Source organism: Musca domestica, unplaced genomic scaffold (assembly GCF_030504385.1).
Source record: "Musca domestica strain aabys unplaced genomic scaffold, Musca_domestica.polishedcontigs.V.1.1 12, whole genome shotgun sequence".
Taxonomy (NCBI): domain Eukaryota; kingdom Metazoa; phylum Arthropoda; class Insecta; order Diptera; family Muscidae; genus Musca; species Musca domestica.
This window is the reverse complement of record NW_026712155.1, coordinates 2,378,119-2,398,715: the sequence shown is the minus strand read 5'-3', so window position 1 is coordinate 2,398,715 and position 20,597 is coordinate 2,378,119. Positions and strand designations below refer to the sequence as shown.

General features: G+C 33.4%; 1 protein-coding gene across 3 annotated transcripts in view; it reads left to right on the top strand.

The window, feature by feature from the left end:
* The first annotated feature begins 443 nt into the window (after positions 1-443).
* LOC101901263 (putative epidermal cell surface receptor) overlaps positions 444-20,597 on the top strand; it is a 46,508-nt gene continuing 26,354 nt past the window's right edge. For all 3 annotated transcript variants that reach the window (XM_059118066.1, XM_059118067.1, XM_059118065.1), the window contains exons 1-2: positions 444-569; positions 3,618-4,714. In XM_059118066.1, coding sequence (XP_058974049.1) covers positions 3,982-4,714 — 733 coding nt within the window. In that variant the 5' untranslated portion in view covers positions 444-569; positions 3,618-3,981. The remainder of the gene's footprint in view (positions 570-3,617; positions 4,715-20,597) is intronic.

Sequence of the window (20,597 nt, the reverse complement as noted above, 5' to 3'; positions counted from 1 at the left end):
AATCCACTGAATCCACGATTTTTCACTTTAAATTCAGTCATAATTTATCCATTAGTTTTAGCGACTTGTTTATATTGATATAAATAATTTCACTATCCAGTAAAAAAATTCTGAAAACAATGTCAGTATATTTTTTGAGATTTGTTTAACACAAATGAAGATTTACGTCTATTCTTGATAAATTATTGATTTTCCATTTCCCATAAAAAATCGCTACAATGTCTTCACTGTTCATCTAACACGTCTTTCACGGACATTGATCGCCTTAACATGCGCTCTCAACAAATACCTCCAGACAAGTTAAAACGTGGCTAACCTAACCAACAAACAAGAAGTATTGCTAAGCAAAGCTGAGTTACAGACGCAGAGAAAGAGAGACCTTTTGTGGTGAATTTCATTTTAACTAGGCTCAATTCACTGTGGTGAATTTGCTCAAGCTTACACTGGAGAAACTCAATAGCATGTCTGGTCACTTGGGTTACGGCTAACAAACCTGACTGCTGCCAACTAACTTTAGTTGGTTATAGAGATTGTTTGGTAACGGGTGTTGAACGCGTAACATTAAAGTGGTAACGTGAACGGGATAAAGCTCTCTTCTTTGCTTTTTTTTTGGGATAAAAGGAGATGAAAACAAAATAATAAAAATTCAAAGTGTTCGATTTTTATGGATCTGCAATAAAAAGATTATTATTCAAAGAAAAGATAAAAACAAAACTATAAAATTAAAATTAAAAAAATAATGAAATTGAAAACACCTTAACGTAGTGCCGATATTCAAGTGGTGTCCCCAAAGCTATGCCCTCACTTTCATTTCGCATTTATTTGGAATTTTGCTTCGGCTGCCTTGTGTGATTACTTAATACTCTTGACTTGCATGACAACGGCTGCCAAAGAAACTTGCCTTGTCTTGTCTTGCCGTGGCGTTGGTGTGTCTGTGAATTGTTGTTCGTTATGTGCAGCTGCCTGACTGCAAAATTTTTTGGTTTTTTATGACAACATTTCGCATAACTTTAAATTGAGGGAAAAATCCCAAAAACTGCATAGCGTTGAGTTTTGAGTGTCGCGGCATTTATTCTTGGTTTTATTTTCTTTTCGTTGTTGTGGCTGTTTGTTAGTGGTCCAACTGGAAAACCGGTTCCTCTTGTGACTTTTACAAATAGTCAAAGAGAGAATATCTATTAGCATAAAAAATATGTATTTAAAATACATAAAAAATAACGAATAACGAATATATAAACTAAAATGATTTGGTATTTGTGTTGATTTTGAGATTTCTAAAGAACATGAAATGATAATAAAGTTGAAAAAAAAAACGAACGAGAAAAAAAGAAAACAAAATAATTAACAGTGAAAACAAAAGACTTAAGCCACAAACTTGTTTTCTTTAATGCCAAGCCAAAGATTTATTGGCCAACCGGAGAAAGATCTTAACAAGAATTGTCGACAAACAGGAAACTAGAAATTAATTTACATACAGCTAGCCAGCTATGAGTCCGTGAAAAGGAATTCTTAAACGATTGTTCTTTTATTTGGTTTTGTGGAGAATAAAAGAAATAAAAGATGCATGTGCTATTAATTAATTACTTTCTTTTGAAAAAAAAAGAAACTATGATTAATACAAATTGTTTTTGTATACAAAAGAAATTTAAAAAAATCATAAATGATGTCTATTTCTTAATATAGCCTTTAATGTTGAAATTCTTTCCAAAAGAAATTCCAAAAGAAATGTGTTAATTAACAACATTTAAATGAGGTCAAATAGTAATCGATGGTGTTAATATGTAAAGCAGATGTGAATAGCTTGGACAAACAATGGGTTTCGCCAATCGATTCTGTTTAAATAAATTCCATATAATTTTTGGCAAAATATTGAAATGAGTTGATTATAGGTCATATAATTGAAGAGAAAAATATTTATCTAACAAATGAATCACTCACCCTATGAGAGTTTTTATTATTCAAAAGTTTAACCCGTTGTGGGGGAAGTACCAATATATCTCATCTCCACATCAGATCTTGCGGTGATAGAAATATTGCGATGTATCGAGTTAAAAAGAAATCGGATGCTTATTTCGCGTTTTATGAGCTTCATGGTTATTTAAAATTTTGACTTGTTGTGGGATAGGTACCAGAAGTAGTGGTCCGTTATATTGGTTCTTTATACCTGATATTGTGTTAGGAGAAATATTAAGATGTGCGAAATTTGAAGACCATCGGATTCATATTTCACATTTTATAACAGTTATAACTTTTTCGAATTTTTACCCTTGATGGGGTAGGCACCAGAAGTAGTGAACCGACCTTTCCCATCCACATACCAGACCTAGAGATGTAAGTTATTCCAAATATGTGAAATTTTGAGACCATTGGGCTCTTACTTGGCGTTTTAAAAGCGTAGAGATTTGGCCCTTTGTGAGGGAGATACTAGAAGCATTTGGTCTATATTGTCCATTTTCGCACCTTATCTAGCACAGATACAAATATTAAGATTTGCAAAATTTGAACAAAATCGGATGATCCTCTCTTGTTCTGTGAGGTAAATAATTTTCTGTCAAAATTCTGACTTTTTGTGGGGAAGGTACCAGAAGTAGTGAAACGATATTGCCCATCTTCAAACTCGATCTAATTTTGATAATAATATAAAGATGTACCAAGTATTGGCTGTGTCAAATGATATATACTCTCTCCAGCCATATGGCTGAGGGTATTCACCAGGAATATAAAAACTTTATACCCTTTTACTGTTGGTCTTGGGACGAAATCATGGACAGTCGGAATCGATCTGGAGATTTCCGCTTATCTCTCTGGTGGGCACCATAGCTCCCAAAGAAAGAATTCGAATTGGTCCAAATTATGCATATCGTAATACTTCTCTCCACTCCCTCTGGTACCTTACCTATAATAGATCAAATTTAAAAAAAAATGAAAAAATTAAAAGAATAAATAATTTTATAAAAATAATAATAATAATAAATATCTAAAACAAAATAAAAAAATTCTCACATAAAGCGAGTGTTCGATGTGACTGAAACACGTTGTACCATTTATATCTGACTTAGGTCAGTTGCGAAAATCGACAATATCGACCTATTTTTTCTGATACTTCCCCAACAAACTCCTATAAAATACGAAAATATTAGCAATTTTTCAATATTTGAACTTGAAATATTTTTACCATTGCAAGAGCCAGTTAGAAGAAGGTATATGTGGGTCCCTTTCCCCACAAAATGACCACTTTTTTTGGTATATGTATATCAGCCCCCACCTTTCCGTACCTCCTCGAAAAAGCCTAAAAGTTTTCAAAAATTATAATTTTCAATTTAGCTGAGCGGAGTCCGAGAATGTGAGTTAATTAAAAATTATATTTGTTCTCCTCATAATTTCTCGTGTTCGTCTAAGAAATGTTTCATCTAGGACCTTGATATTTTATATCCATAAAGTATTCTGTTTCCGATGATTAAGAAATACTTTCAACTAGTATTCCAAAATAATGAAAACTTTTCCAGGGCTCTGGCGTATGTCAATAGTTTCCCCTGATCTTTCTTCTTAAATTCTCCTAAAATAATTTCTAAATATTTTATCACCTTTATATAATTTTTCCAAAATACCCTTTTCAGCACCATGTGGGCTTTAACAAAATAATTTTTTTAATGCAAATCAAATGAAAAAACACCAATCACACGGTTTCGGTTATATGATTTCAAAATCGAAATAAAATTACGAACAAAAAATAAAATACCTGACAAAGAAGTGCAGCAAAATAAGAAACATCGCATTTAAACTTCCTCGTTATCTAACATCAGACGAAGGAGAAATAAAATAAAAACAACAACAAAAATCAAATTAAATTAATAGAATTGTGTACAACAAAAAAACAAAGGGTTCACAATAAAGTGGAAATTCGTTGAAAAGAAAACAACAATAGAAAATCGTATCGAGTGGCAAAACAATTGAGAAAACCTTTAAATCAAATTTACGAAAATGTTAACAAGTAAACGAAGAAAATCTTCAGCTCTGCGGGCAGCAGCAGCATCATCTTCTATTTCACATCTAATGGCTGCCTTAATTTGTGGCTTAGTTTTTTTGAGTGCTGGCATTCAAACCCAGGCAGCTCCGGCCGAAGGCAATGCATCGATGGATGATGCAAATACAATGGCTAATGTGAATTCGTTTGTGGCTGCCACAACAACAATGGCGAATGATGCAGCGGCTGATGCTGGTGCTGCTGTTACCGATCCATCATCGTTGGCTGCAAAAAATTCAGATGTTGGTGGCGACGTTACAGCAACAACCATCATGCCAATGATGGCTGGTGAATTGCAAAATAACAACAACCATCAACACAGCCATCAGGAAAACACTAACACCAGCTCTGACAGCATCAGCGGCAGCAGCGTGCATATGTCTCAGATGGATGTTGAGGCTAAGGCGATAGAAACAACAACAATGGATCTTTCAGCAAACAATGCTAGTTCAATGACTCCATTCGAAATAACAACCGATTCGTCAGCATCATCCACATCAACATCATCTTCAACAGCAACAGAAACAACAACACCAGCATCAACACTGCCATCTTCCACAACCATGTCCGCTGTTCCTTTGGATTTATCGTCGTCGTCATCATCATCATCATCATCATCAACAGCACTGCCACCAACAATTACAACCACAACATCCGTGGATGCTTCATCTAAAACTGAGTCAAATTCTGGTAAGTTTTTCCCCCTCTTTTGCATTTTTGGGGGTTTTCCATTTGAACATGGCTATTGTTCTTTGAGTTTGGCAAAACAATAGATTTGTATTTTCATTCTTCTATTTTTTTTTTTTTTTGCTTAAAAATTTTCTTGTGCATAGCATTTGTGCGCCAGGAAACAGTGGGTTATAACAGTTAAAAAATTAAATGTTTAGACCTAAACAACAAATGCCGAATTTACAAAAATCTAAAAGTTAAATCTGCAACTTAAAGTTGCAAGATATATATTTATGTATTGTAATTTTTTTTTGCCTTATAATTTTCCAACATTCAACCCAACATCTAAAAGAAAACATCTGCGGTATATAATTTGGGAAAAGAACTAAAGGCGGGCCAATTGTTTAATAGAATATCCTAATATTCCTAATAATGCCTAAAATTTGTAAAAATATTGAATATTTGCGAGATAGTTTTCTACACGTTTTGAACCATAAATACAAAATGATAGCAAATTCAGTTAACATTTTTGGCTTAACCATTAAAATACCTACATGTGGGGGCAAGTGTTACATGAGGGAGCTATTCCAAAACTTGCATCTACAATCAACACTTTTTGTGAGTACATACTCCACTAGTTTAGATTTCAAAAAAAAAAAAAAAAAAAATACGAGTACAAAAGCAGCCAAGTTCGACCGGGCCGAACATTTAATACCCTCCACCATTTGGAAAGAACTTGAAAATTTAAAAAAACACCGTCTAAATGACGATATTTAAACGGAGGCTATACAAATACGTGGACCTCCATAAGTATTTTTTTGTAATAGGCTGTAGTACCCATTAAAATTTTCAGATACGAACTTTAAAACAATTCTGGTGAATAATGTCGAAGGCCGACATAGGCTGTAGTGCCCATTACAAATTTCGAATAATGTCGTTAAAATCATCAAAATACCGAATATCGGGAGGTACCGTAATATGGGGGCTATACCAAAAAGTGGACCGACATGGCCCATTTACGAACTTAATTTGCTTTCTGCCAAAATACCCATGTGTGCAAAATTTAACCTTCTATCTCAATTCGTTCAAAAGATCGCGTGATTACAACAGACAGACGGATAGGCGGACAGACAGACAGACGGGCATCGCCAAATCGACTTAGAAATTTATGCTGATCCAGAATATATATGCTTTGTAGGGTCTATCATGAATATTTCGAGAAGTTACAAACGGAATGACCAAGCTAATACACCCTCCACCTTTCCAAAACATAACTTCAAACAATTACCCCACACATGCACACACTCTTACATGCAACCTCAAAAGATTCCAATAAGGTTTTTGGTTTTTCTTTTCAAATACCAAAAAAAAAAAAAAAAAAAAAAAAAAAAACACACACAACCAATAGGTAATAGATTTCATTCGTTTGGATCATCATAAATCTCCTTTAGATAGATTAGTATTGGAATTTGTTTTCTTTTTTTTTTGGGTTCTTTTTTTAAAGTTGGTTTGTTGGCTGACTCGCTCGCTCTTCACGCTTATCATATTCAACAAATGAGGGTCGTTCCAGCGTCATTAGAAGTGGAACAAAAATGAAAATCAGAAAACAATAAATAATGGCATGGCTGCATGTGGATGGAACGAAGATGTGAAGATGAAGACTGAAGTGGGCAGGTTGTTGCATGAAAGCAGAAAAAATGGACATTTAAATGTTCTTTCATTATTGTTTTGGGGGTTTTGTTAAAAATAGTTTTTTTTTTTTAATTAAAGATTAATTACTACTTATGAAATATTAATTTTGATTTTTAATTTCGGAAGGCGTTCTACTTTCGTTGTGTTTTTTGGAAAAGAAAAAAATATCTCATTGTAAATAAAAATTGAACATTTCCGTTTCTAGAATGGGGTATACCCTATCTTTGTATGTATACACAAGTGTTTTTATGTTGAGTGCTGCAGTGTTCATCCCATGCTTGTTGATGTTTAGAACTTTATGAAACTCATCATTATAATTATGAGAGTGTTTGATTATAAAACGAAAGATTTAAGCAACGAACTTTTTTTTTTTGATTAAAAACTTGTCCAGAAGATGTTTGATGGATTATGAATGAATCAGATGTTGTTTTTCTGATAAGAAGTGACTCATCATTTTGAAGGGGGAAATTAGTTTTGGTTAGAAACAAATCAAATCGTCTGTTTGTAAAACAAATGCTGGAAAATAATAATAAACTAACAAAAGTCAATGGATGGGAATGTTAAAAAACAATAATTTTTTTTTTTGGTTTTGAATTTGAAAATCTGAACATTGCATGACCTATTTTTCTTTTTTATTTACACGAGACTGTGTTATAGGGAATAATTTCAATTCAAAACAAAAGGTCTTTGTGTATTTGTTTGTAACATGGAGAAGGAAGCGAGATAGACCCATAGTTACTTTTGAGGATCTTCATAGAATCACCGTGTATTTTTGTGAACAAAATGCAGGTCGCATTTATTATTCGATTGAGATGAAATTTTCCAAACAATATTTGTCTGGCCCAAGAACGAACCCTATTGAAATTGATGTGAATCGGTTCAAATTTAGATATAGCTCCCATATATATCTTCAACCGATTTCGAGTGAATTGTGCACTAAATGGCCAATATCAGTTCAAATGACCTCACATTTGGCACATCTGGCCAAATTCGGCATAGAAGCAAGTACATCAAATTTGGTGAAAATCAGTTCAGATATAGCTTAGCTACCATATATATTTTTCATCCGATTTGGTCTTTAAGTCCCTCACATTCGTAATATGCATTCGAAACAATGATATTTGCTACCAGATGTCTTATAGAACTCGGAAGTACCTTTGCCAAATTTAATCGAAATCGTCTAAGATTTGGATATCCAATGGGAGCTATATATCCTTAATCCAAAAGAAGTGATTTTCGGGACGTACATTTCTATTTTGTGGAACTCGGCTTCGATATATATATTTTTATAATGTAATAAAATGTCTCCATTTAGAATTGGATATGCCTCCTATATATTAGTTCTCTCTGAAACCAAATTATAACTGCTCTAAGGCCAAATGCTGATAGGTGGTGTGATCTACTTCAAAATATTTTTTTGTTACGGGAGCTCTACCAATATGCATAGTGGTGTAGGGTATTATATAATCGGCTCCGCCCTACTTTTGACTTTTCCTTACTGGATTTATTAATGTTTTCCTAATGTTCGCATTAATATAAAATTAATTTTGATTACTTTTTTTAATGAATATAAATTCAAAGTATTGCCCGTTATTAGATATTATTTTTAAATTTTGAAATCCTTCTCGAAGACACGGACAAGTATAGACATGATTTTAGATTATGTTGACACATCGTATTAAATTGCATTCGATACAGGTCTCCTATCTTTCCGACCTCCCTACATATCTAGAAGAATTACCTTGGTTCCATGCTAAATTTTGGAGTTGATCTTATATGGCCTTGGTCACAGACAGATTCAAGCTGGAGTCGCAAACAAAATATGTTTGGTTGGTTTGGTCATTTAGTTCAACGATGTCTTCCGATTCCGGTTATTAGTACCTCGTATCTACATCTAGTAGAAGAAAACCAATAGGACTCCGAAGACTTGATTTAGGGGATATTCTGCTTCGGTTATGAACCGGCTTTATTTTTGAGTTTTAAGCATGAGAACCACGATGCGTATGAGATTATAAATGTAAAAATTACTTCTATTTGCAGGGATCAGAATTTAAATAACAGATTTCCCCTCTCTATAATCCCGTATTTGTTTTCAATATCGAACTTTTCAATTAAAATATATAATATCTAAAAATTGAATTTTCTTGTGTCCGAAGGTTTGAGTATGGGTTATTCTCTCTTTCCATAGGGTATTGGTTTAAAAAAATAAATACTGATTGGAAACAGTCTGAACAATTTGAAAACAACCCACACGGTTAACTTCATGTCTAATTAGACATATTCCACACAATTTATAATTTTTATTTTGACTTTAAAGTTCATACATTTGCATATGAGAAACATGTAAAAGAAAAGATTATCAACTGATTTCTTCAAGCGTTGGAAGTATGTTTCCGTGTACAAGATACACACACCTACGCCTATATGCAATTATAAACACATTTAATTACCATAAATTTATGAATTATATGCAAATCAATTTGAAAAAGTAATCAATAACAATGTATAATGAACAAAAAATCAGTTGCTTCCAAACTACGAATTTTGAAATAAATCTAATAACATAAAACTTGTTTTTCGTAACGTTATAAATACCAATCAAAAAAAAAAAAAAAAAAAAAGAATAAATAAATAAAAAGATAAATAAATATACTAAGTCGGTCAGTAATAATAGACCTGAATTGCTGCATATTTTGTCAATTTTTAATTCAATGAGGTTAATTAATATAAAGGATTTCATATGTAAAGAAATAGAGGGACGACTGAATAATGCCTTAAAAAGCAACTGTTACACTTTCATATTTTTTATTTCAAATTTCAAAAAAAATTGCAAAATCGGTGGTCTAGTAATATGTGATCTGAATATACAAGTCATATATGCATAATATATTTTTGCGAAAAATTACACTCACCAATAACCTTTGGTACTCGGCCACTTGGCACAAGTCACTTATTGAACCCTGGTGTGTATGTGTGTCTGTTTGCACACAGTTTAAAGTATTTGGCACTTGGGGATAATTAACCTGAAAGTAGTTCAAGATCTGTATTCCACAAAAACAAAACAGAAACGAATACAACAACAATTCATTTAACAACAACCATGGTTATTGGTCATAAACTGCTAGTAAACATTTTTCGAAAATTAATTTTGCACAACAAAGTGGCACTCGTACGAAATAATTGAAATCATTTCATTTTTCAACTTCGCTGCGGTACCAACCAATGTGGCCTACAAATGCGAGGGGTTTTTAATGATTTGTAATAACTTCAAAGTCATAACTTGTTTCAAATATAACACCGAAACATTCGTTTTACATTTTCATTTGAAGTTCAAAGTTAATGTTCAATTAAAAAGCAAAATTAATAATATTCAAATGTGTGTTCATATGTGCGTAACGTGTTTTTTTATGAAGCTGAGTTTATTTTTATTTTCCTAAGAACATTAAATTGCTGCGGCAAATGATGCCGGCTGGCCTGCCGGTGATTATTGTGCCTCAAAACGAACTGAGCCAAGTCTCATTGACAGTAAATTAAATTAATTTTTTTTTGCCATTTTGTAGTTATTTCTCGTCTTGATTTATTTCTGCAGTCACGCGGAGTAAGTGATATTCATATTTGTTTTTTTTTTTTGCTTCGCTTTGCTACTTTGGCCTTTGATTGGGTTTTGCGGTTGGTAACTCATAAAAACTAGAAATAAATGACCATAAACTTGTTTCATTAAGACAACCGACATCATTCAGTTTCACTAATGTGGGTTTTACCAACAACAACAACAACACCAACAACGACCATTTGATTTGATTAGAAGCGATATATCTTTGAGTTTGATTTCTTGTTCTTAAAGTGCTAAAAGAAATTGTAGTTTGAAGAGAATACTGTTATAAACTTGAATAGGTGATGGTGAAAGGGAGAGAGAGAGAGAGAAAGAGGAAGAGAGAGTGAAATTCACAAAGACTTCGTCGTATAAATAATGATCGTTGTATTTTATTTACATTTGTGTGATTTGCTCAAGAACAAATTTTTGAGAAAACAACTATTCACATTTCGTGGGTACTCCCTTCACTTGTTCCAACATAGTTTAAATACTAAAAAAATTACAAATAGCTGATAGTCAATATTCATTACTGGAATCGATATTTCGACAATACGTCATCAGCTCCAAGCAATTTTTCACATCGATATTGGTGTGTTAATACTAGAACCATTTGGGTTTCGTGTTTTTATATCCTCCACCATCGTATGGAGGGTATATTAAGTTTGTTATTCGGTTTCTAACACCTCGAAATATACATTTTAGACTCCACAACGAATATATATTCTTGATCAGCATAAAATTCTTTGTCGATTTAACGATGACCGTCCGTCTGTGGAAATAATTCTAGGTACAGTACGAAATTAAATAAGTTGATAAAATTTTACTCAGACGTGTGTTTGTTCTGCAGGTCTTTGGTATTGAAAATGTGCTATATAGGTCCACGTTTTGGTATAGCCCTCATATAACTGTACTTCCCTATATTCGGTATTTTGATGATTTTAGCGACATTATTCACCGGAATTGTTTCAATTTTCGTATTTGGAGTTCCTAATGGATGCTACAACCTGCGACATAATATTGCCTATGCGTCTTCGTATACCCCCATATATCAGTACTTCTCTATATTTTTAGTATTGTGATCATTTTAGTGACATTATTCACCGGAATTGTATGCAAATTTCGAATTTGGAGTTACTAATAGGTACTACAGTCTATGACAGAAAATTCTCTATGCAAGTCCAGGTCTTCGTATACCCCCATATAACGGTACCTCCCTGTATTAGGTATTTTGATGATTTTAGCAACATTCTTCACCGGTAGTGTTTCAATTTTCGTATTTGAAGTTCCTAAAGGGTTCTTCAGTCTATCACAGACAATTTTCTATGCAAGTCCAGGTCTTTAATTACCCCCCAAAATGATACCTCCACATATTAAGCTTTTTTTAAGGTTTTTACAGAATTTTTAGATTCTATTCTAACTATTTTTTTTTTTTGAAGATTTCCAAATTTCTTTCTAAATTGTCGAGGGCATTCAAAGTTCGACCCAGTCGAACTTTTTGCTATTTAACTTGTTTAAAAATTAATTTATTGTAGGAGTGTATTAACAAGGTGACACGGTAAGGTCAGCAGCTCTCTTCTGTTACTATCAACATACACAACCTTTTTACCCTCCACCATGCGTAATTCAGTTTGTAATTCATCGATGAAAAACTGTAAGACCCAGCATTGTATGTTTATATAAATATGTCCTCTGTCACTTTAACTAATGTCAAAAATACCTCATTAAATACCTTTAAGTACTTCTTGTACATTTTAGGAAGATTTCAAACCTATTTCCCTAAAGGGAGGCTTATTTTTTATCATTTTTGAATCCTAGACCGCCTACTCGTTTATATTATAGTAATTAATTTAGTACCTTATGAAACCCAAATTTGAAAATTCTGTTTTTAAATACTAATTGTACAAAATCAACTCCTTTTCTGAATTCCGAACATGGATACATTAATGAACTTTTCGTCTAAATTTTCAAAAGCACTTTTCGCACATCCCTAAAAACATCTGTCCATTTATTGTCCTCATACCAAATTTCAGATTTATACCTCTGTGCCTTCCACATTTAAAAGATCTTATTTTTTTGGTACACCCATCTCGCCCCTCCATTTAATTGTACATATTCAATGCATTCACAGTGTACTTATGGTTATTAGAATGCGTCATAAATTGGTTTAGTTTTATTTTTTTCTTTTTTTTTAAGAGAAACAAAGCTATGGCTTTAATTGTTATTGAACTTTAAAGCCATTCACTTGAAATGTCTATTTTTATCCACAACATGCGAATGTATATACATATGTACATATGACCGTAGATATGTAAACATAAATATGTACCTATTAACCAATAACTTATACGCCACGTTAATAAACCCTAAGCGGATTTGCTTTAAATGGAGACCGCACAGAATAAAAAAAGAACAAAAACGCCCCACAAAGCAAACAATTTAGTCGAAGTCAATCGACAATTGGCTGAACAAAGCTCGTTTTAATTGTTAAATACTCCGTTAATTATTTCCAATTGAATGGAAATGAATAATTTCCATGTTGTTGCTGTTGTATTTAGGTTATGAATAAATTGTGAATAATAATTGAAGTAAATAATTGTTTAATTTTTTATTTTTTTTTTTTTTTTGGATTTTTTTTTAGAGAAAATTGAATTTATTAAAATTTGGTTAATGTGAATTTTAACAAATTATGGTATATCCCCAAGATATGCTAAACATTGATTACAAGATGTACAAAACTCACCTTAGTTTGATTAAATTAGGTTTGATTATTTTTCTTTATGAGCGACAATTGGTCTTAATGTATTAAATGTATCATAGAACAAAAACAAGTTCAGAAAAATATTTATGTCTCTTGATGACTAAACTACTAGAACGTTGTATTTTAATCGATAAAAATGATTTTTTAATTAGCTTTGAAACTCTTTAACGGAACATTCCTAGCCAACAAAAGATATGAAACATTTTTGACAAATATTATGACTCAATTCACCAACTTCATTAAGCGTCTTTTAATAACTGTTTTTTTGGCCATTAAACCGCTACATATTGATTTATTTTATTTAATTCGATGTTCATTTATATCTTCACAACAAACACACATGCTTATATAGAGCAGCAACGAAACGTAAGACCAAATCTTATACAACTTATCGTTGTGAAACTTTTCCAAATTGTATTTTCGGTTAGTTTTTCATGGCTTGTTAAACGATTAAATGTTTAAAAATTAAATGTTAAGCAAATACGGCGCCGACCTGTTATTAGCGAATATTTTCGAAATGGGAGAGAGGTAGCAAAAATAAAAACAACACAGCAGTAGCTTAATAACCGTTAAATTTCATTACGTATCAGTTTATTTTTTCCCATTATGAGTGTGTGCCAAAACAATTTTCATGCAAAGGAATTAGCGATGGCGTTAAAAAATCAATATCTGTTATAATTTAATTGTTCGCTAACTGTGAAAATGGCTGCGAAAGGAAAATGTTAAAAAATTTGGTAAACATATTTGATCAATAGTGAAATGGACAAGTTTTTCAGAGTACATATTTTGAAAACGTTTTACTTTCATCTACGGGAGAGATGAAAAAACTGCGACCAACATCAGACTGCTGTCTTTTCTAAGCTACACGTCTGACAGATGTTAAAATTATTCCAGTGACAGCTCATTATATTGTTGCAAGAGTACAAAAACTTTTTGTTGAGAACCTTCCAGAAAAAAAGTTATTCGTGATGGAATTTAAGCGTGACAGTGTGATTTCTTTATATTTGGCTGGAAACCACAAGTGGCTATGGTCAGAGCACTCCAGCATTTAAATGTGAATAAATCTTTTGTCTCTTGTACCATCGCTCGTTACCGCGATACTGGTCAAGGAAGTGGACCAAAGAAAACAGCAACATCAGCAGAAACGGTTCGAAATGTAAAGAGGTGGCTTGATCATATCGCTATATTACATTCGGCAAGCAAGCGCTTCGCCGGGAATGGATCAAAATACCGCAGAGCAACTTTCGGGCAGCGTGTGACTGTTTTATTGGCCGTTTGAAAGCCATAATTCGTGCCAAAGGTGACCAATTCGAACAAATCTAAATGTATTCTAAAATTTGATGTTATTTCCGACATTTTTTGTACCATAGACAAATAAAGGTGTTTTCAGAAATTTGTACTGTAATTGTTCGAAAAGTACTGAAGGGTACTAGATTAGGTATTGGGTGAAAGGTAGAGCTGTAATTAAATTTGGTATGGGTGATAAGGGATAGGGCTAAAATCCTTAAATTTAATATTGAGGTCTCTGTTTTTATCTGGAATTGAGATACGGAGGTGGTTTTAGATATGCGTACAATAATTGAACGTAAAGCACTAAATAGTACTAAATTTGGTATAGGGTGAACAAAATGAACTGAAATCCTGAAATTTGATACAGATGTCACTGTTGGTGTCTGTGGTGAAGAAATGTGTACAACACTTGTTCGAAGAGTTCTGAATAGTACTAAATTAGGCATCGGGTGAAGGGATAGAGTCTCGCAATTTGATATTGAGGTCTCTCAATCTGGAATTGAGATTGAGATATGAGGGAGGTTTTGAAAATACGTACTGTAGTTGTTCGAAAAGAACAACATTTTACTAATTTTGGATCCCTGTTGGTGTCTACAATGGAGAGATGTAGAGTATTTAGGATATATATAGATTGTTTTGAATGGTACTAAATTAGGGATCGAGAAAAGGGAAAGAGCTTGAATAATGAAATTTGATATTGAGGTCTCTGTTGGTGCCTGTGGTTATGATACGGAGGTTCTTTGAGAAATGTGTACTATAATGGTTCGAAAAGTAAAAAGGTGTACTAAATTGGGTATAGGATGAAGGGATAGAGCTGAAATCCTCTGGTAGTGGTTGTGGAAATGCGTAATTTTAGGGGGTCATTATCTCCAATTTTTAATAGAAATGTATCTATTAAAAGTTAAATATAGTGGCCCTCTCTTTGTTAAAAATCCGCGATCAGGAATCTTCTTCTTCAAAAACTCTTTAAATATTTACGAAAAGACCTCTAAAATATCCATAACAGCATTTTCATATTTTTTACATGTCAAAATTTCGAACTTCATTACTTACTTCGTTTATTCAATATCCTTCATTTTTACAAATATTTTCTTACATTGCCAAAATGCAAAATCGCATTTGCCCCATGCATTTCTTGAAAAATCCAACATTCACTTCATAATATTGCAGTTTTTGTATTTTTTACTTTGTATTCACATAATAATTGAAATGAATTGCACGAAATGTGTATTGAACAATACCTAGCCTTTACGCAATTTTTGCCTTTAAGCCAAAATCGAAACAGAAATATTTGCAAAATGCTATTCATTATTCAACATTCAAATCCGACAATAAAAACCAATTAACAACGCATTGCTGATAGACGAAAAAAAACAATTTGCTCAAACATGGCTCTAGTTTTGGGGTAATGTTTTGCATGATAATAAATAACTGCATTTTTTTAAGGAGGAGGGGAGATCGAGTTTTGGGCGGAACTCTTTTGTGGGGTGATGGTAGTAAATGGCCTTCAAATTATTCCAAAAATACTTTACAGTGATTCAACCACTTTGGTTAGGTTTAATTGTGGCTTGTTGTTACTTTGTTGGAATTTATGAATGCCGGAAACCGGAGTTTTGTTAATGATTCATACTTTTGAAGCTTTTTTGCTTTACCGCTAAGCGTGTATTCCCAAATATTGAGAAATGCTAAACAAATGTTAGTATTTGCTTAGCTGACTCAAAGAACAGTGGCAATCTATTTTTGTTTTATTTCAAAATGTTGTCTTACTTTTTTTGTTGGGGTATTATTTGCACACAATTTATTTTAATATTGTTTTCTAATTTTGAAGCGTAATTCATTTTTAAGATGTGTTTACGTGTTATGACTTTTGGTCGATTTAATTTTTAGGATGTTTTAGAAATGGAAATTTTAAAAATTAAATAAAAAAGTAGGATCATTACAAACTTATGATGTTGTGTCGAATAATTAAAATGGAAGGGAAAATGTTTAATACTACCAGGAAAACCCTTTAGTTTTTAATTTGGATATTGACTACTGTGTGACCTCTACCCAATAAAAAAAACCTCATTCCCAAATAATGGGATTTTTAAGTGAATGTATGCTCTGTTCCCGAATCTGCAAGTATCTACAGGGTGAGATCGGCAATAAAATCTAACGCCATAATTTTTACATTTTATTGAATTAAAGCAAAAAAATATGGGAAATAGCATCAAATTTTTGAATAAGTTTAGATTTGTTCGAATTGGTCAACTTTGGCACGAATTATGGTCTTCAAGCGGACAAAGAAACCGTCACATGATGCCCGAATGCTCTACGGTATTTTGGCCCATTCCCGGTGAAGCGCTTGCTTGAGGTGATCGACATTTTGGTATTTTTTAGTGCCAACCTTGCTTTTCAAAATACTTCAGACACAATAGTCCAACAGATTGGTATCCGGAGATTTTGGTGGCCATTCTGCGCTAGAAATGAAGCGAGAAACCTCACTTTGTAACCATTATTGGGCGCTTGCTGAGTGCGATGGTGCTGAGTCCTGTTGGAATGTCCAAGGTCTGCGACCAAAATGTTCGCATGTCCAAGGCTTTAATACACCCTCCAAAATATTTTCGCGATAATATTCGGTATTTATTCAGATGCCACGGTCGATTAATACGAGCGGAGAGCGAGCGGGTTTCGATCCATTTCTGCTGATGTTGCTGTTTTCTTCCGTCCACTTTTTTGACGTCGGTCTACCCTACCAGTATCACGGTAACGAGCGAGGGTACGAGAAACAAAAGGTTTATTCACATTTAAATGCTGGAGTGTTCTAACGATAGCCACTTGTGCTTTTCCAGCCAAAAATAAAGAAATCATACTATCACGCTTCAATTCCATCACGAATAACTTTTTTTTTTTGGAAAATTCTCACCAAATTGCTTTTGCGCTCTTGTAAACAATATAATGAGCTGTCACTGGAAAAATTTCAAAAGCTGTCGAAAGAATGGCTTAGAAATGACAGCAGTCTGAAGTTGGCTGCTGTTTTTTCATCTCACCCTGTAGAGGTTTTGTAGTTTTCAATACTTGTAGTGCTGAAATTGTTATACGTAACAACTTTATTTTGGATGTGATATCAAACAGTTCGATGATGGATTTTTAAAAAAAATTGCCACATCCCTAGTTCCCCCTAATTCGAAGCAAAATAATTTAGTATTTCTTTTACGAAACTTATTTAAGAATAAAATTAATACACACATATTGCTGAAAATCCAGACTCACACATCCACATATGTAGCACTCACACATGACTTGTTATTTGTCTTGCTTGATTTCCGACTGCCAGCAGCATTCTATGCTTCAGTAAATTTCAGTGCAAAGACAGCAGCTAAAATGCAACAACCGAAAATACTAACAATTCAGAAGTTGATTTCCCCCAACTGGTGGTCAATTTTTTTCATTGTTTTTGGGCAGGTGATTTTATGGCACATAACATGACCCTCCTAAATACCACTTGTTGCGACTGTCGCCGGCTGCCAAACAGCAATTCCGCCATGGCTGTTTGCATGTTATCAACATCTTAACCTGTTCTGTGTGTGGCATGTCCACAAGACCATAACAACGATGACTTTCTTAGTGCGAATATACATGAGTATGTGCATGTATGTACATGTGTGTGTTGTTCGCAAAAGAAATGTCAGTGAAATGGAAAAAATGGTATTCCATCGATATCCAGTCTTCAGAGTATCACAAGAGTAGACTGGCTCCGACACATACCAGAAATACCATTACGGCACATCGTCATATCGTAAACGCCGCCGCCGCCACAACAACAACAATAACCATCCCCATTAAATCCGGTCTTTGGTTCAGGAAATTTTAATGAATGAACATTAAAATGAAAAGAAAAGAGAAAAAACAAAGAATTCTGCCAGATTTAATGGGAAGCAACAAAGAAGAGAAAACAAACAAATCTTTTTTTTTTTTTTGGGACGAAAGATTTGCAAAACAAAATTGTACTTGTTTAAGATTTGCCAGATACTAATGAAGAAACAAAGCAAGAAAACTGAAATCCACAAGCCCAACTACTTTCACTCTCAGCTAGCATAGAATGGCAAATAAACCCATTTGCAAGCTAATTTCTGTTTAGACATATATTTTTTTGTGCCATGACAATTAGAAGAATGTATGTTTTGCAATTAAAAGGTGAAAGAGCCATTTAACAATTGTACACCGTGGATTGAAAATTTTAAAAGCCCTAATTATGCCCAAATTGTCCTGAAATTTCTAAAATCTAACGATTTTTTGAACGATAACTAACAAAAAATAACAAATTGTGGTAACATTTTATGAGGGCTCATCCAAAACCTGGATATGCATTGAACAGTTTTCGCGAGGATGTTTCTAGCCATTAGAGTTTTAAACTATTAAAATTGCAGTCACTGGTTAAAAAAATCTAAAATCGGAATGAATGAATTTTGACAAATTGTGCGATATACCCAGAGGTATACCTCATCTTAACAGTCTGGTATTTTGTTATATCGAATAATAATATTCGCTCATTAAGAACTCGCATAAAATTTACAATGGCTATTTCAGATAGAAATTTTTGGCAATCAGGAATGTAGCTGGGGTAGTTAAGGACTTGGATGTTTGCTTAACAGGGCCCTTATCTGTATTTGCCGTTGTTAAACTGCTTTTAAAATGATAAGGACATATATACTCTAAAGCCAATAGGATTGCAGAGAGATCCTTTATAATATATGTGGCTTGATAACACTATGCCGGTACCTGGGCATAGCAACGCACTGGCAGACGTGTTCCCTCGTGGTTCCTATTATATGGGCAACATTTAAAAATTCGACCGCAAGAAGGCAGGGCAGACATGGGTAGTGGACATGTAGGAAATCCAGGACTATATAGTCGAGGCAATCCCGAACTAAAACTATCTCCACATTCTCGCTGAATAAGTTAGAGTTAATAATTGCAGATCTGCATGCTCTCTGGCCACTGTATAGTTTGACCTCCCTTTAAAATGGAACTATAGTAGAAACTATTATGTGAGAATGAGGGGTATTGGGAACGGTCTAACATTTGTTCTGTTAGTGTCCTGTTCTTTATAGCAAGCTATGAGATAGATACTCTAACCTTCCTATCGGATTGAGACATAATATTCCATAAATATTCTAAAATGTAAACATTTTCTAATCCATCCATTTTTCCCACATCCTGAATTTTCTGTATCATTTCTTAACCCAATAGTCTAACCGGCCAAGTAGGCTTCATTGGCTTCTGGTAAGGCCATAACTGCAGAGCTCTTGAAACTTAAGTCGGTTTTGAAATATTGGACGAACCAAATGATGGAAGGACAGTACTATTCTGGTAACAACGGATTTCACGGAAAGCCACTGTACCAGGGGTGAAACGGCTGTTGTAAGGCCGAATACTCAATCAATGAGAATCCAAAATCGATAACTTTTTTTGGGATCCCGATGGATATATTGGATCTAAACCCTCTGAAATGACGAATATCAGAATTTATCGCAATGTGGGGGCTCTAGCGGCCAAAATCGATTTTTCCTGCATTTCTAGTTATATTCTCTTTCAACCGCAAATACCATATTGAAATAATATGGTTGACTATGCGTCTAAAACCTCCTACCTACCATCCTAGATATAAGAAAAATTTATTTTCCAAAATATAAAAGGTCTAAATAAAATAATATTGTCTTCGTCTTGATTTCAATAGACTGACAGAGTGGACGGACGGACACACAGACATATCTATGTACCATCTTATGGTAGAGGTTATAAAAACTGGTCAATTCTTTCGGTTTTAGCAGATAGTGTCTTACAGAAAGATTTTTTTTTTTGTTACAAAATACTTAGGCTTAATCCCATTATTGTTATTTTTGTAAAAAAACGTTTGTTTTTTAGTGAAGAAAGGTGGTAAAATTTGCCGGAGGTAAGGCCGGGAATACCTAAGTTTCGGAAAAAGCCACCGAGTTCATCAGTTCCGTTGGTTTTTTGTCTGGGGATATTCTCGCCAAGAGCTATTTTAAATTAACTTCTATGACCAAAATTAGTTTTTACCCAAGTAACGAGATCGTAAGCTCAACAGAAGAGGAACCAAAGAAACTTTTTTCATATTTAAAAATAGGTTTATTTAAATTTGTTTTATAAAGTAAGGTTTATTATTATAAAGTATTCCAATGCGAGACGAAAAATCACTTCAAGGTGGATTAAAATCAGAACTCGAAAACTCACCTTAAAAGACAATTTCTTCTACGCAAAAAATATCTTTGAGACGGTTAAAAAACCTAGTCTTGTTATATTATAAAATATAGTCTAGTCTTATATTATAAAATATAAATAAAGTTGACAGTCTAAAGAAAAGCCAAAAATTAATTGTATTCCCTTAAAAGAACGAAGATGGACAGTTGTTATTTTTAAAATTAATTATTAGCCTTCTAATATATGCATTTTTTATAGAACAGAAATAAAAACTCTAGTATTTCCATCGCTCTCTCTCATCCGTCGCCTCGCTCCTCTTTTTTTGTCAATTATGTTACGGCTCAAGGTTCATGTCAGTAACCCTT